Source organism: Acipenser ruthenus, chromosome 24 (genome assembly GCF_902713425.1).
Source record: "Acipenser ruthenus chromosome 24, fAciRut3.2 maternal haplotype, whole genome shotgun sequence".
Classification (NCBI taxonomy): Eukaryota; Metazoa; Chordata; class Actinopteri; order Acipenseriformes; family Acipenseridae; genus Acipenser; species Acipenser ruthenus.
Window position 1 is genome coordinate 21,350,225 of NC_081212.1, and position 17,001 is coordinate 21,367,225.

At 35.3% G+C, this 17,001-nt stretch overlaps 2 protein-coding genes across 3 annotated transcripts in view; one reads left to right on the plus strand and one right to left on the minus strand.

The window, feature by feature from the left end:
* The window catches only part of LOC131700573 (N-acetylgalactosamine kinase-like), a 35,203-nt gene extending 30,419 nt beyond the window's left edge, over positions 1-4,784 (minus strand). Inside the window, exons 1-6 of one of the 2 annotated variants that reach the window (XM_058998671.1) lie at positions 4,682-4,784; positions 3,920-4,142; positions 2,839-2,927; positions 2,369-2,492; positions 1,861-1,951; positions 35-181 (exon numbers count right to left, since the gene is read on the minus strand). In XM_058998671.1, the coding sequence (XP_058854654.1) occupies positions 35-181; positions 1,861-1,951; positions 2,369-2,492; positions 2,839-2,927; positions 3,920-3,972 (504 nt within the window). In that variant the 5' untranslated portion in view covers positions 3,973-4,142; positions 4,682-4,784. Of the gene's footprint in view, positions 1-34; positions 182-1,860; positions 1,952-2,368; positions 2,493-2,838; positions 2,928-3,919; positions 4,143-4,430; positions 4,565-4,681 lie in introns of those variants that run through there. The other variant, XM_058998672.1, reaches the window with a different exon arrangement.
* On the plus strand, positions 4,740-14,032 carry LOC117429483 (COP9 signalosome complex subunit 2). The gene is made up of 13 exons (XM_058998673.1): positions 4,740-4,937; positions 6,771-6,884; positions 7,137-7,214; positions 8,609-8,734; positions 8,970-9,059; positions 10,292-10,369; positions 10,583-10,757; positions 11,090-11,268; positions 11,483-11,535; positions 11,767-11,864; positions 12,215-12,297; positions 12,402-12,460; positions 13,261-14,032. Exons 1-13 carry the CDS (start codon positions 4,884-4,886, stop codon positions 13,403-13,405), a joined length of 1,332 nt encoding a protein of 443 aa, XP_058854656.1. The 5' UTR covers positions 4,740-4,883; the 3' UTR covers positions 13,406-14,032.
* The last annotated feature ends 2,969 nt before the right edge of the window (positions 14,033-17,001 follow it).

Genomic DNA, 17,001 nt, shown 5'->3' on the forward strand with positions numbered 1-17,001 from the left:
CATACATAAGATATCATGCAGTAAATGAGTTTACCTTTGAAAGGGTCTTCTTATTGGCTTCCAAAGTGACGAGCCCTGCACAGCACACCATGGCACTCGAGCTGGAGAGCCCGGAGCTAGCCGGGATGGTTCCATCCACAGCACAGTTAATCCCCAGTGGACAAGCGAGACTGAAATGCTCCTAGTGACGAGACAAAAGAAAAATCATATTGAAATGGTGTGTTGACAGAAACCGCACATGCGGTTAGCTGTCTATAGATAAATAATGATACCACTGTAATTACAGTACATGCTACAACATCATCTTAACCCTATAAGCAACATGAGTGTCGTAACCTCTCTTAAACGTTTGCCTTGCCATGAACTGCTAATCCCATACACGGTGTCACTATTACAAAGAGAGAAAAAAATGCCATTTGCGTGGAGCTCTTTATAGCACCGGGAGTTTCCTAAGGTGTTGGATTCAACATTTGATAAAAACTTGATCAATTGTGCGTGCTAAAAAACACTTTATGGCACTTTTTATTATCCTCTGGTCTTTTTTAATAAACATAGGCCACTGGTTTCAAGACTTTTATATAAAGCTTAAAGGCAAGATTATGGGCTAAAATGATGCTGCTGCCAATGCCCTTTGTTGCAGAATGGCAGCCAAGCTTGTTTAAAAAACATGTGAGGAATATATTTAAACTGAACTTGATCCACAGGATTGTCTTGAATGTGAATCAGACTTACAGAGTTATCACGCAATGTTTTAAAAAAATATACTCCAGTTTCAGAAACGAAAAGAGGCTCTGCCAAGTTTTGCTGTAGTCGTATCCCAATAGGATTACATGTTCAAATTAATTTAAACAGATTATCCCCTTGGACCCTATCAGCACTAGACTTTAAGTGTTTATTATAGTCTGCAGCATTTTATAATACTTTCTGCCAAACTTTGTTGTGTAAAACCTGCAGTACCTATTAACTTAATTTGAAAAGTTCCTGTTTGCGTTTTAAAACTTTAAAAGGTTTATTTAAAACAAAAAATGAAAAAAATGAAAAACATACACATAAATAGTAGTTACCATGTTTGCAAAATTATTTTTGAACAGGTTGTTCTTTTTGCTAGGGTTAACATTAAAAATGATTTGAACTTGACTTTTAAGCTTTAAAAATTAATACTAAAGACCACTAATATTTCGGATAAGTCCCCAAGAACAACTTCAGAATGATCCAAAACCAAACAATAAATGTATAAATCTTCATTATATCTGTTCCGCTACAAAATTGTTAACAGAAATGAATACAATGCCCTCTGTATTAGCAGCTAATCATTCTTCCTACCACAGGAATAAGATGGAGCTGCACTTGAAACAGAAACAAGAACTCATTAGCACATTAAACCGCAGTTACCCTAAAACAGCCTGCTATCTGTAAGAAACTAAACAATTAATTTCTAACCACAAACTAAAACGATTTTATATTAGGTTTAAAAAAAAATAAAAACATTGTTTAATTTGCGGTTTGCCAGCCCTCCCGGGGCACAGAGCAAGACAAAGAAGAAATAACTTATTAAATTTATTTATTTATTTTAAATCCTTTAAAGATTTAGTATTACTGCATATCTGGCACTGCTCAGTGTGTTGCTCGCATTGGCAGTTAGGTTCTTCTCTAGTCTTGACGATTGTGACAGCGTGTACAATGTTTAATATGGAACAACAGATGAACCCTGGACACTAATTACATGAAAATATTAAAGTTCGAAAAGACTTTTGCATGAAACAAGCCATATAAGAAACACATTTGGCAATAGGTAGGAACAACAATTTGCTCTCATCTTTTTTTGTACTGGTACAAAATAAATGTGCTTTAAATACTCACCTGAATTCCTTTCAGCCCACAAAGGAAATAGTAATGCCATAAAGGTTTAGTCTTGTCAATATGAATATCACTGATACTGCTAGTGAAATCCCTGTAAAATAATACAAACATTGAAGTGTGTGCATTTACAGATGGTTTAATACTGCCATCTGATGTTGGATAACAGATATGCAGAAAATTGGCATTCAGAACAGAAAATAGAAGGCACTTTTTACACAGAGAATTGTGAGCGTCTGGAACCAACTCCCCAGTAATGTTGTTGAAGCTGAAACCCTGGGATCCTTCAAGAAGCTGCTTGATGAGATTCTGGGAACAATAAGCTACTAACAACCAAACGAGCAAGATGGGCTGAATGGCCTCCTCTCGTTTGTAAACTTTCTTATGTTCTTATGTTCTTATGATAATGGAGGCGATAGCAGCACTTACCTTGTGTATTTACTAGTGTATTAATACAGGATGTAACTGGTTCTATTAAAACAAGACTAAGAGGATATACAGTACTACTTACGGGTACAATGGATTTGTATTGGCCAACTGGATGACTTGTGTTTTGTTCAGTGATACAGCTGTCAGGATATCTTGCTCTATAGCCATGGGCAGTACTGCATAACCACAGTAATCAATGTGTTCCCCTAAAATGGAAAGATTGGGATTCACAGTTAAAGCCATGTTCATGAGATTTCAAAAAACGTATCTGTACTGGGTATTGCATTATTGTTACGAGCTTGTAATTGTAGTGTAGAATGTTTTGGCTAATACCATTACATTAGCACTGACAAAAGCAGGTCAGTGTTTTGGAAACAAAATTTGTTAAAATTCACTATAAAAACATATTATGCAGCTAATATATTTAATCAGAAACGTATATATTTACTTATATACTGCCACATTAACTTAAAATATCACCATAGCATATCGAAACTGTATTCTGCAGTTTCAAACAAAATTAGCCAAGGTAACAAAATCTTGGTTACCAACCAATTAAATTGACTCGCCCCGGAGCACGAGCATAAAACACAGGAGCCAAACCAAACTTTGATATGAATGTCTCCTTCAGTCGCTTCAACCTGAAATCAAAGTAAAGAAACAGAATTCATTTTTACAAAGTCACTGCAATAAACTGTTTATAATGCATTCGTTTATAATGACTTTACAGACAGAAATACAGAAATGTTCTTTGTGGATAAAGTGCAACAGTGGCAGTATTTAAATATGATACTGTTTAGATCAACTGGATAGTTATTGCAGGACATTAGAAGCATTTCTTTGGAAGTGACAGGCAGCCAAACCTTCTATCCTGATGCCTACAGCACAGCTTTTACAGGTCAGCTGTTTTATATGCCTACGAACCACATACATCCAAGAGGGTATGTGGTCTTCAAGGGATAGCCAATATGATGTGCTCAGTTTGTACTGTACAAAATATTGTTTTGGACATCCTTGTCCAGTTAGCCACAACTTTGATGCGTTTTATTTACAAACATATTTTTTGTAGATTTCACATAATACACTTCATTTTGAAGACTTTCAATATTGTATGTAATACGTGTTGTAGATACACCTGAGCTTGTTAAACGTGTTTATGATTCGTGTTTATGAAGCTACAACAGCTACAGTATTGAGAAAACCAATACAGGTAAACTAGCAAAATCACTATGGGCTGAATCCACTAGGGGGAGCCATTATGCTTGGTGCTTCCATCCAGTGAAAAGTGGGAGAAGTACATTCATTAATTACAGTATACAGCTTTGTGTGCAACAGGTATCGATCATGTATGGGGTTCACTGGTAGAAACAGAATTGAAAAATGTGAAAAACGTACACGTTGTATACAATAGGTTCTACAGATTAATTCATTTGAAATACCGACACAGCAACCATGTCCATGTATAAAATACAATATCGTTATTACAAAAATAATAATGAAAAAGTGCAATACCCGCAGTAAACGACACAGATGCCTTTTCTGAACAGTTTAGTTCGAGTTTGAAGCTTTTGCAAGCTATAAGAACAGTATTGTTGATACCATAATTTTACAAATGACTTTTGCCACTACTCACCTGTCGTTTTCACTACTTCGGACTTGCAGTTTTGGAGGTGGATTCGTGGCCATTCTGTTGGTCAACGATTTATTCGGCTTAAGTTAAACCTTGGCTTTAAAAAACAACTTTATGTGTTGCAAACCTATTTCTCTTAGAACTGTAACACACTAGCAAAGGTTTTGTCAGCTGATAGTCATGCGACGATACCCCGGATACTGCTGGCTGTAACTTCACGGAAATCCTGTAAAACAGAAATTGTCAAAACATATATTTAATTATTAATTTCCATGTTAGATGTTCCCGAGAGAGAGAGAGAGAGAGAGAGAGAGAGAGAGAGAGAGAGAGAGAGAGAGAGAGAGAGAGAGAGAGAGAGAATTGTATTTCATATTACAGATGGCATATCATTATTATATCGTTTTTTGTTTTGTTATGACAGCGCACTACCATATTATCTTAATAATACGTCTAAATAACTGAGCTGCAAGAAAATTAGTACATTTTAACTTTAAACTTTTAATTCAGTGCTTACACATTATTACGCGATACGTAGTTTTCCGACAGCAATATTTGGTCTTACATGGTTTGGCTATTATTATAGTATAATTAAATTAAACTAAAAAAGCAATATCTTGGTTAGCATACATTCCTTAGATATAGACGGCTCTGTATTGTGTGCACTAGTATTCGTATGCATATGAAATCGCAGCGCAGAGTTTTTTTAAATAGCATTAAATTGTAATATAGATTTAAATGCGTTTTAAAATATACTACTGTAATTACCAATTAGTTGCTCAGTGTTCTGTATTAATACAGGTAAGTACTTTGTTTGGGTGTCAAGTTAAAATGTTAGTTGTGGTGTTACTTTCATTCCCTGCCCCCCCGGGAACTCTGTAACTAGAATCGGAGTTCCTGTGGTGCCTGGCTGAATAATTCGACGCTGCGGAGCATTCTGGGAAGGACTGTCTCTGAACTCCAAGGCAAGATGTCTGACATGGAGGATGACTTCATGTGCGATGATGAAGAAGATTATGACCTGGTAAGGGTTTAACATTTCTGAGTATGTTTCTTGTAGTTTTGGGGTGCCGTAAAATACACACTTCTCTCTTTCCGTGCTCCCCAAAAAGTTTCAATCGTAATTTAAAACGGATCAAACATGACTAAGTCAGCTTCACTTCATGGGCAGGCTGGTGGTAGTGTACCGGAGTGTTATGTAAAATGTTTGGTTTTGCACTGTCAGATTTCATAGTGTTTTGTTTATGTCAGTAACCACGACTTAAAAGTTTAGGTTAAAACTCCGGGTATATTATCTGTTATAAATATGTTGCTCTTTGCAGAGGAGGGTCAGGCCTGGTTAATTCATGCTTTAGTTTATATAGGCCAGTCCAGCCTGGGCCTGAGCTACCTGCTGCAAGGCTTTTAGGGTTATGGTAGCAATAGTATTAATGTATACATATTTATATTGACACTTATGTAGTACCTGTCTGAATTTCACAGAAATTAAATCTAGAAGTAGCGGTAAACAGAAACATGTTGTTGTAGTCCTAGTAGCGATCTCAACATGTTTATATTGATTGATTGCTTGCCACTTACTTGTGCACTAAGATCCGTTTCCCAGCCAGGTAAATGTACACGTACAGTCGGTGACAGTGGCTAGAGTAATTGTATTGTTGGGCTATCATGAATACGAAGATCTTAAACTGCGGTCACGTTACATGTTAATGTGGTGTTGGTTTTTTTTTTTTTTTTTTATGCATTAAAAAAGTCAGTACCGGTATTTAAGGATAACGTACCCATATATTTTATATTTATTTTATTAACTTAATTCAAAATTACGAAAAAAATATATAAACGCAGTTCTTAATAACAATAAATTGCTGTGTGTGTTATCAGACTAGTGTTAAATAGTGTTGTGGTTATTTTATAAAATTTGAGTTTGACATCATTTTGCAGGTTGTTGTGTCAGTGACAGTTAACAGCTATTTTGATAAAATAAAACAAATTAACCATCAAGATTTTTATTAGGAATTACAGACACACAGAAACACACACACGCGCTTTCAGTTTTGGGCCACTCAAATAGACAGATTTATGGAGTTTTTATTTTTTTTCCTGTTCAAGTTTGCTTTTTTATTCTACAATGGGATGCATCTGAGGGGTTTGTTGTCGGTTTTAATTTTTCATTTTTTTTATAGTGATAGTTTGTGTCTTCCTTAATCTTTTATACTGTCAACTCAAGTAATTACATACCAAACACTTAAGGTTTTCTAACAGTTTGCTAGTTTTGTGAACATTTCCTTTTTTAACACTAAAGTACTATGTTTAAAATCATAAGAGTTTGTAAAGCTTTAAACTAAAACTGTAAGCATGTTTTGGGATGCTTCCTCTAAATATATTTTTGTAAATGCAAATTAATATTCAAACAAATATTGCTTGGAATGTATTCAAAGGCAAAAATTCACACATCCAGGCATAGGGAATAAATGAAGGTAGCAAAAAAAATGTAAGCAAAGAGAAAAATAATAGCCTATATAAAAAGACAAATTCTACTCTACAAAAATAATTTTAGTAGGGCAAAATTACTGCTTACTAAAACCAAAACATGAAAATTATTTGTTTACAGTAGTATAACAGATTGAAAAACATGTAATTAATATATTGTGGTTGTTAGGTGAGATGTAATGAGGTGGCACAGTATTTTGTCCATATGTATGACACAGTATTAGAAAGGTGGTTAATCCATTAAGAAATATTTTCATACTTGTGAAGTGGAAAAGCCTTGGAGTAATTCAAGTTGTAAGAAATAACTGGCCCTCTGGTTTTTCTATGCTCTGAAATAAGCTATAATCGTTCAGTTTTGTTTGTTTTCTAGGAATACTCAGAAGACAGCAACTCTGAGCCCAATGTGGATCTGGAAAATCAATACTACAATTCCAAAGCGTTAAAGGAAGATGATCCTAAAGCAGCCTTGAGCAGTTTCCAGAAGGTACAGAGCCACATTTTCACTAAAGTTGACCAAGGCAGTCATATAACCTTCTAAAACAGAAGAAAATCAGATCACATACTTTGGTATTCGTCTCAAAATTGGCAATAAGTCCTTATTGTCTGTGAACTTAAATCTTTGTGATGATATAGGCTGATTCAAAGTTTATCACATTATCTTCATGTCATAGTTAAAGTCATAGTTCTTATGATATTTAAACAATACTTACATATTTCTGTTTTTTTTTCCTCACAGGTTTTGGAGCTTGAAGGTGAAAAGGGAGAGTGGGGATTCAAAGCACTGAAACAGATGATTAAAATCAACTTCAAATTGGTAAGAAATAGGGCTGTCAGTTGAGCCTCAAAATAGCAATCGATTAATTGGGCACACAATATAATCGTTTGAATAAATATTGATGATTGTACTGCCCACATACGTTCCGCTCCATTCCTCTCCCCACGGCGTTATTATTTTAATATCATTGCAGTTAAGTAAAAGCTTGTGCACAACAATTGAATGCGAGGGGTAATTACACCTTGGTAGCTTCAGGAGAAATACATTTTTAAAAAAAAAACACAAAAACATTTGCAACAAGCCTAAAGCAAGTTTAACATACTACAGGGGTGTTACTAAAATATTTATTCCAAACAGATTACAGTACTTTGGAATGTAATCTGTATAAACTAGACAAGTTTATGAAACCTAACCTTCACTATCCGTGAAACACACAATGCAGAAATCCCTGCCTGAAACATCATCATCATAATAATAATACAATTTATTTACAGGCTGTTTGCCAGAAATACAAGCTTGTCATCCTGCTCTGGATTCAAAGCGGCACACTTTTCTTTTTTTTTGTTTACATCGAATACACAAAGGGGCGTACTTACAAAGCATTTTCAAAACTGATTCGCTGGTAGGATGGGACCAGCAAATCAGACGCTGGTTAACACGAGCAGGTAAAGAAGAGCACGCCCACTGCTTATCTGGCAGAAATGCTGTAAATAGCAAGGCAGGGTGGCGTTCAGTGCATTTTCCTTGATAAAACTAAAATAATGTTATTAACTATGCGTGTTACAAAAATGTAGTTATTGAATCGATTACCCAGTGTTTATATGTATATAATGAGGAATGGAATTGATCGAAATCGATTTTCAATTTAATTGTAGCAGCCCAAGTAAGAAATAAATTGACTGAAACTTGACTGAAGTCAGAAATGTGCTGGGTGTCTTTTTGATGTATTGACTGGTTAAATTAAATAATCACAAGAAAAGTGAGATTGTCTCATTGTGTGGTGTTGGCACTTTACTGACTTCTTTTGGCAGTTTGCCCTTGGAAAGCATTTGCTGCACTTATGTTGCATCACATCAGTATAAAACATGATCTACAGAGTGCCAGCCATCTTCCAAACACAAATTGACTGTAAATGGAGTAATATATAAAATACAGGCTAGTGATATAAAGTTTAAAATAATATAAACGTCATATATAAAATAGGTGTCACAAAGCAGTGTGGTTTATTCAGTATTTAATGTCTTGCATAATCCGCTATTCCACAATTATTCTCAGAATCGTTCTGGTCCTGCATATTAGCATTAGAAAGTGAAGCATTGGAAATTAGTCTGAAGGGAGAAAGTTTAAAAAAACAAAACAAAGTAATATTATGTTTTGCAATGTAAGGAGCTTTCCTTAGTGTCCTCATTTATTTTTTTCTTTGTTCTACCCAGACTAACTTCCCAGAAATGATGAACAGGTACAAACAGCTGCTCACCTACATCCGGAGTGCAGTCACAAGGAATTACTCGGAGAAATCCATTAATTCTATCCTTGATTACATTTCCACCTCCAAACAGGTATGCAGTGCAGTCTACAAAATGCCTTTTCAACTCTTTAAGCACATAGTACTTTACAGAAAGACTACCCGACAATAACTAATTTAATAGCTTTGCTAGGACCAGTGCATACATAACTGGCACTTTGTGAAGATTCAATGCTGTTAGATAATCATGTATAATATATAACCACTAAAATGTATTGAGCTGCAACATCGGTATATTTTCCTTGTATCAGAATATGATTTTTTTGCAGATGGATTTACTGCAGGAATTTTATGAAACAACCCTTGAGGCGTTGAAAGATGCCAAAAATGACAGATTGTGGTTTAAAACAAACACAAAGGTAATTATTTTTATATACACTTATATTGGTAGTTTTCCACAAACTTTGAAAGTACAGTCATCTCCGGCTAAGAGAACGCCCCTTGGGAAGCAATCGAGGTGTTCTCTTAGCGGAAGTGTTCTTTTAGATGGGGTTGACCACCAGACACAATATGAATAAGTAAATAAGTACATATTTATTACTTGTCATAAGTAAGAGAAAAGCAATAGGCAAGTGTATGTTAATAAACTATAATAAAAAAGTAACAGACAAACTAACGTTAATGAACTAACTGTCAAACTAAATTAACACAGCACCCCTACACAGGTTAAAAAATGCAGAAGCAGCTCTAGGTTAATTATGAATATCTGTATAGGAGCAATATTCAAGACATGCACACAATTATTTAACAGAATGATGAAGCAACTCACCAGAACGGAAAACACCAAATTGCTCAGCAACTTGTGTCTGATTCAGATTTTTTTCAGGAGCTTGAACAATTTCCAACTTTTTGTAGCAAGAGAAACATTTCACCGTTTGTTTACATGCCATTTTGTAGCGATGAGGTGCACTCGTGGAAATCAGAATACAACACGAGGCAATGACATGACGGCGCTTCTGGAAAGAATTTAATAAACCAATCAGTGTCCCTCTAGATACACTTGCGATGACAAACCAAGAATAAACCATTTGAATATAAGTTTGATGATGAGTTATCAGGTTACAAAACGGTACTGTATCAGTTGTGAATGAACCACTAGTGGTGCCATGAAGGTGTTCTTTTCAGCGAAGTTCCTGTTCCTTTAGACAGAGCATTTACAATGGGGGAAAAATCAGTGTCACCACAAGGGTGTTCTCTTAGGCAAAGTGTTCTCTTAGGAGGTGTTCCTATACGCGGAGACTATTGTATTAGGGTATGACAAAGGTTGGAGTTTCAGTAGGAATGCAAGGTGTGAAAACATTGTTGATACTTATTTTAATTTTAGCATGTGCTTGAGTTACCTAAATAACACTCCCATTGCATATCAGTTTGAACCATTCCCTGTTATACTATGATTTTAATAAGACACACTAATACACTCTGGCTAATCAAGCTCTCTGTAAAACCTGGAATGGGTGAAACTGCTATGCAGTAAGTCTTTTTTTCAATTCCTATTTTATATTCAATTTTGTCTTAACAAAAGTTATATTTATTAACTTGGCTGTAAGAATATGGTATATCCTCTATCAAATGTTTCTTGACTTGTCTTTAGCTTGGAAAACTGTATTTAGAACGGGAGGAATACGGAAAGCTTCAGAAGATACTGCGACAGCTGCACCAGTCCTGTCAGGTACAATGTTTTTTCTCTACCAATGTATGATACAAATTGTTACCAATACAAATACAGGTGTCTAGTCAGATAGTTAAGTATAGCAAAAAGGATAGGTCTACTTTTAACTAAGCCTGCTAGTATCTAAGTACGACCGGGTCAAAGAGTTCCTATTGTGAGGCCTGGGTTTGACATGTTGAACCCAGTTTCTAATTCTTTGTCACTTTATTACAGACCGACGATGGGGAAGATGACTTGAAGAAAGGCACACAGTTGTTGGAAATCTATGCTCTAGAAATTCAAATGTATACCGCACAGAAGAACAACAAGAAACTAAAAGCACTATATGAGCAGTCTTTGCACATCAAGTCTGCCATCCCACATCCGCTAATCATGGGTGTCATCAGAGGTAACTGTTCTATTTAGTACTATTTGTTTTCATGTGGTTTTTAATGCGGCCCAATTGTATAATCTTGGTAAATTCTGCAATTGATAAAATGCTACCTGACCACACCTGTATAAAGTATTTGTTTCTACTTGATGAGAATTACCTGGACGAAGTACTGACATGCTTTTTCACACCAGTTGGTGGCAATGCAAGTCTGCATAGTGCACTTAAGGGGGTATGATGAAATAATAGATCTGTATCACAATGGTGGTAATCTGTGTGCTACCTGAGCTGATAAACAGTGCCATGACTTTTAATTATTATCCTGTCTGTTTTTACATTTTTTTTTATAGAATGTGGAGGAAAAATGCACTTAAGAGAAGGTGAATTTGAAAAGGCGCACACAGATTTCTTTGAAGCTTTCAAAAATTATGATGAATCAGGGAGCCCCAGACGAACCACTTGTTTGAAATATCTGGTTCTAGCGAATATGCTGATGAAGTCTGGAATAAACCCGTTTGACTCTCAGGAGGTATGGTGGATCTTGTAGAACTGTACAGTCCTTAGTGGCATTTTTGAGTTTGTTAAAATATTATAGGAGATTAAATTTAAAGTCTCAAAGATTAAATGGCAGATTACAGTTCTTGTGTGGACCTCAATTTCTGTTTACTTGGTGAATACAGCTGACCAGATACTTTTCTTTGTATATACATTTTAACATGTTTATTAATTATCTTTTTTTTTAGGCTAAACCATACAAAAATGATCCAGAGATTCTTGCAATGACGAATTTAGTAAGGTAGGAGAGGGCTTCGATTAAACAATGTTTACTTTGTCTAAAGACTAGACTGAAAATAAGAGTGGAGGAACTTGGTTTTAGATGTCTTCTAAGAAATGTTCATTATAGAAACATGGTGATTTTATTTAACTTGTATGTCCTGTTTTTTTAAATATTAACTTTTTTATCCTGTTTTATACATAAGTAAAGAAAATGTAGTCAATTTCTTTTCCTTTTTTTTTTTTTTTTTAGTGCCTACCAGAATAACGACATCACAGAATTTGAGAAAATTCTGAAAACAAATCACAGTAACATCATGGATGATCCCTTCATAAGGGAGCACATTGAAGGTAGGTTGTAATGTAAATTACATCTACATGCATTTATTATCTCCTATGTGGAAACAGAGGGGTATGTATGTGACGCTATGTTTTTTACTTGTATCTAATTGTGATGAAACCTGTTCGGGTTCGGGAGGCATTTGTTTGTCCGTATGTATGCCTTAATTTTACATGAACCTTGATTAATCTAAGTTTGTATTTACAAAGAGTTTATTGCTTGTAAAATGGACACATCTGAACAGACTCTGGAGGAACTGATCACATCTAGATGGCTTTTAGTCTTAATTTTAGAACATAGATAATGGATAAGGCACCCTTTGTATTTTGTATGATTTCATTGGAAATGTTTTCTCTTACAGAGTTACTGCGGAACATCAGAACACAAGTGCTTATTAAATTAATTAAGCCTTACACTAGAATACACATACCTTTTATTTCTAAGGTAAAACTTTGTTCTTTTTTTGTCTGACTCAAAATTGTAAAAAAAAAAAAATTCCAACGCACACTTGGATTTGAGATATATGAACTGGAAACTTTCTTTTTCAGGAGCTGAACATAGATGTAGCAGATGTAGAGAGCTTGCTAGTGCAGTGCATATTGGACAAGTAAGTCTGTTTGCTTTGTTTTGGGAGTTGTTACTGTGTGCTTGCTAGACCTAATGACTACTTTTATGGGGATCCGGTAGTAAAAATGGGATCTGTGGCTGTACATCATTTCTGTCTAGATCAGCTGCTCTCTTAACAGAGCATTGTATTTTAAGCTATCTTCAAAGCCCTTTACACTGCTCTGCAACAAGCCTATCATGGGTGTTTTGTTTGGAAGAATTCCATTTAATGCACTAGTTTAAGGTATAATAAGCAAAGGGGTTTTCAAAAAACATTCTTACAGTTCCTCTGAAACAGCATATTTTCAAGTCTCGTTAAAGATGTTGTATTTTTCCTTGGATCTTTTCAACATGTTATTTCCATAAACTAAATATCAATTATAAATATTACACCACTGAGTTGCCTACCTGTGTGGATTTTCCAGTTACGGTTTTCTTATGGTATGCATGATTTCTTGAGTTGTGTTACGATTGAGTTCTGGGGATCCGAAGAGATAAAAATAACCAGACATACTGGTTTTCATTTGCTGCTGAGGAAAAGAAAGTGCTTGAGGCCTTTTCTTGGAAGTGCTTCTTCGAAAAAGTAAAACTGTTAACCCAGTATTGTGACCATATGGTAACAGCTCATTTTAAAGAGAGTTCAACGTGCTTATTGTGTTCATTGAGTATTGAGTCAGGGAACCAATGCATTTTCCAAACCGCCATGCCACAGGTCATATATTTTTGTTTAAGATAAATAATTCCCCCTCTTGCTACTGATTAAAAAGCATGCTAATATTTTTCTTTTTCCTTTTCTCTAAGCACTATTCATGGCCGAATAGATCAAGTAAACCAACTGCTTGAGCTGGACCATCAGAAGAGGGGCGGGGCACGATATAATGCTTTAGATAAATGGACAAATCAGCTTAATTCTCTCAACCAAGCCATTGTTAGTAAACTGGCTTGATTTGAGACATATTACATCAAATAGTACTTAAAGCAACAAGACAGTGATGTTAACCTTCAAAGAACTGGGAATGGCAAAACTACTGTTGGTTGATGTGGCCTGAAAATCAGAGCTTGACAGAAGTGCTTTCTTTGATCGGCTGGTTTGTGTTTTGCTGCTGAAGTTTCCCAAGACAAACAGCTTTAATGCCCAGAAGAAAACCAAAATGCCACAGGATTTATGCTGTATTGACATCTAGCCCGATAAGATATAATATTATTTTATAAAGGGCAACAAATGACCTGAAGGAAGACTTTGTCATGATTTTAAACACACATCGACACATTATTGTATTGTAAAAAAAAAAAGAAAAAAAAATTAAATGTCAAACAAAAAAATTTTACCTGTAAAAATCCTGTAACAAATAAGCATAACCTGCAATAACTTGAAATGTATACCTAGTTTTGAACACTTTTTCCATGTATAAATGGGCATGTTTGCTGTATTCTGCAAAATGTCAGGTCTCAAGCCGTGGTTTTCTGTACCTGCAATTGTAGTAAAGGTTTAGAAGATAACTCCCTCATTTGTGGCACACAGACACACGTTCATTTTCAAGCAGCAAAATAAAACAGTGCGGCTCAGACATTGTGCCACTCGGAATAAGCGCTTTTATTTCACACAGTTGTTTTGAAACCTGTAGAATATTTTATTTCATTGACGTTTTTTTTTTCTTCAACAAGTGATGCATTTCATGTTTGTTTTTTTGTTTTATACTCATCAAGTATGATGATCATTATATTCCTGGAATTCATAGCTACAGTGAATGCTATATACAATGCAGTTTAGCTCCTCATTTACCCAACAATTTGATGGTAATACCACGTTAATTTTTCCATTTAACTATATAAGCCTTCCTTCTTATTTTAAAGTGTGACAATAATACCCACAGTTCCTGAAAAGTTTCAGTTGACTGCTTAAGTCGGCTATATTTGATTCTACATGTTACTTCTTTTTGTTGGGGGAGAGGTCCTACTCTCCTTGCATTTCATTAGTTGCTGCTGTTACAGGCACTGTAGCTGTAGTAATGCTCTTGCCTTGAGTGTGGTAAAAATTGTTATGTAGAGCATGCTAAACTCTTATAATATATAAGAATAACAAAACAGTATCGTTAATTTAATGTAATTAGGGTCGATTATATATTATATACTCACAAAAAACTATAAAATTGATGTTATCATCATTATTAACTAAACAGCATATAATTAAAGGAATTAAGAAAATGTTATTTTGGATGGATAATTTGTTTATTAAAGAGTAAGTAGCGGGGTTCTGAAAAATATAACTGCATGTCCTCACATATTGCTACAACTGTTTAATCAGGATGTTAATAATGAAAAGATAAATTACAAGTACATTATTTAAACAGTTGTACCAACACGTGGGTTTTTCAGAACCCCACTACTTACTCTTGCTATTCTGCTACTCTGTAGGAAGTAGAGTTGTATCAGCCTTTTGAACAGTAAGAATGTGCATCTCTTCCAGTCAGGGCTGCAGACAGGTTGTCAAGGTAGCTAATCTGAAGATTAGATCATGTAATGATAATTAACTATTGGGTTCTTTTAGATGCAGTTGACAAACTTGATTGGCTCTGGACAGCAGGGAAAAAAAAACATGCACCCAATGGATGTGCCATGCATTAAAAACAACAAAAACTGACTACTGCATATGATGAACAAGGATATAGTGGAGGTGCCCTTCTGCATAGTATGTCACACTTATGTTATTCAAATGTGATGAAACATGCCAAGGACGTTGTTTAGCACAAGCTATCGCGAGTAGTATATGGTGGCCACCTGTCTCAGTCTTTGTGTCAAACGTACATTTTTACATATTTCTAGTTTTGTATGTACAGCGATGGTCGGTGAAGAATGTAACTGACTTAGTTGTTGCTCAGTGGTTAAGAGGAAAAGGAATGCATGACTGCAAAACCTCTGACGCAACATGACTTTTCAGAGCTAGCTGACGTGTGTTGGCTTTGTTACACATGACTTGTGCTATCAGAAACAGGTGATAAAAGGACTGCGAAAGGTTGTTTAGGGGTTATAAAAAACCTGTTTTTACTCGATGTAATAAAACCTAATTTGGAAGGGACTGCCTTGGGATTTTAATTAAATCAGACTGAGAGTTTCACCAGAAGCATTCTTAGATTAACCATAGTTTTAAAGATCCATGACCCAAAGTAATAGTTTTATTGAATTTCATAGTTACTAGAACAGTATTTTGTGCCCAATTATTTTAATGAAAAGCAGGAGTTTGCATAATACAATTACCCAATTTCCTTTGTTCATGAATCTCCATGTGGTATAAACCTACAGTTTTTCTCAATGCATACATTTGCTGCTTTTATGTCTGTGCTTTTTCACAGGTTAAGAAAGCAGCCATGTCAAGTCACTGGTAATACCAGCATCCATACCCTGTAGCATCACAGAAATGTACAGTGACCTTTTACAAGTTAATGTATGGCCACACAACAATAAAGTTACAGTACCTTGGTGTTTGTGTTGTGTCATGATCCTGTGGATCCTGTTTTCTAAATGGCAACATCCTGTCTGTCTGCAGCACAGCTTAGGTTGTATCCAGTTAATGCTGTTTTGGACACAACAATAAAGTCAAGCTGTACCATATAGCCATCAAATTGTCTGAGAAAACTACATTCTGTAAGTTACTTTCACTCCATCAAGAATGTCCAATACATACTGAAATACCTAGCTTTCCTCTTTTTCCTCTGGTCTTGAATGTTTATTTTTATGCCTCAGCATTTTCTACAAATCTGTTTCCGTCGCCTTGACATTTACCTTGTATGTTTTACAAACCCCTGCATTTTTTTACAGCCCTGCATTCGTGGGACCGGAATTCTAGAAAGGCTGCATTCTGTTGCACAGGTTTGCAATCCAGCACAATAGATCTTCTTTATCGGGGCAATTCCTTGCCCAAACTGTTCTACCACATAACGTTTAAAACAATCTGAAGATTTAACAGCCAAAATAAAAAAAGTTACCTAGTAAACGCATTATACAAAGATAAAACTTTTACTTCTGTTGAAAACATGAATAGGTTTGTATTCCTTGAAGAAAAGCTGAGCAAGCATTGCACTGGAGAAGACCTCAGTAAGAATACTGGACCTCCCTTTGGTTTCCAGGTTTTGGTGGTTAAGATCTCTTTACTAAAGCTTGTGCAATATAGAGATGACAGATTTAATGTTAATTTCACATTCCCTTTTTTTGTATTATTATGGCATCAGCTCACTATTGCGCTTGCAGTATGTGTGTTTAAAGCAAACGTATGGTTCCAATGTAGTCTCGTTTTGTAGCTTTAGCTCTTTGTTTTTTTTTCATGAATAAAATATAGTTTGATATACTGTTCTAGACTGTTAACTGCTTTAGTGTGAGCCATTTCGTGTATACCAAATGTTATTTATCCATCAAAACAGATTTAAAAAACAGTAATTAAAGCCAGAGTATGTGAATATGGCTGAATATTGATATTGTAAAACAATGGCCTTGTCATATGTTGTACGTCAATTCTTATCTTGTATAATATCATGCATGGCCAAGTTA

Coding starts and splice junctions, on each gene's coding strand:
- LOC117429483 (XM_058998673.1), top strand. CDS start 4,884: ATGTCTGACATGGAGGATGACTTCATGTGCGATGATGAAGAAGATTAT. Junction 4,938..6,770: donor ATGAAGAAGATTATGACCTG/GTAAGGGTTTAA, acceptor TTTGTTTTCTAG/GAATACTCAGAAGACAGCAA. Junction 9,060..10,291: donor GGTTTAAAACAAACACAAAG/GTAATTATTTTT, acceptor ACTTGTCTTTAG/CTTGGAAAACTGTATTTAGA.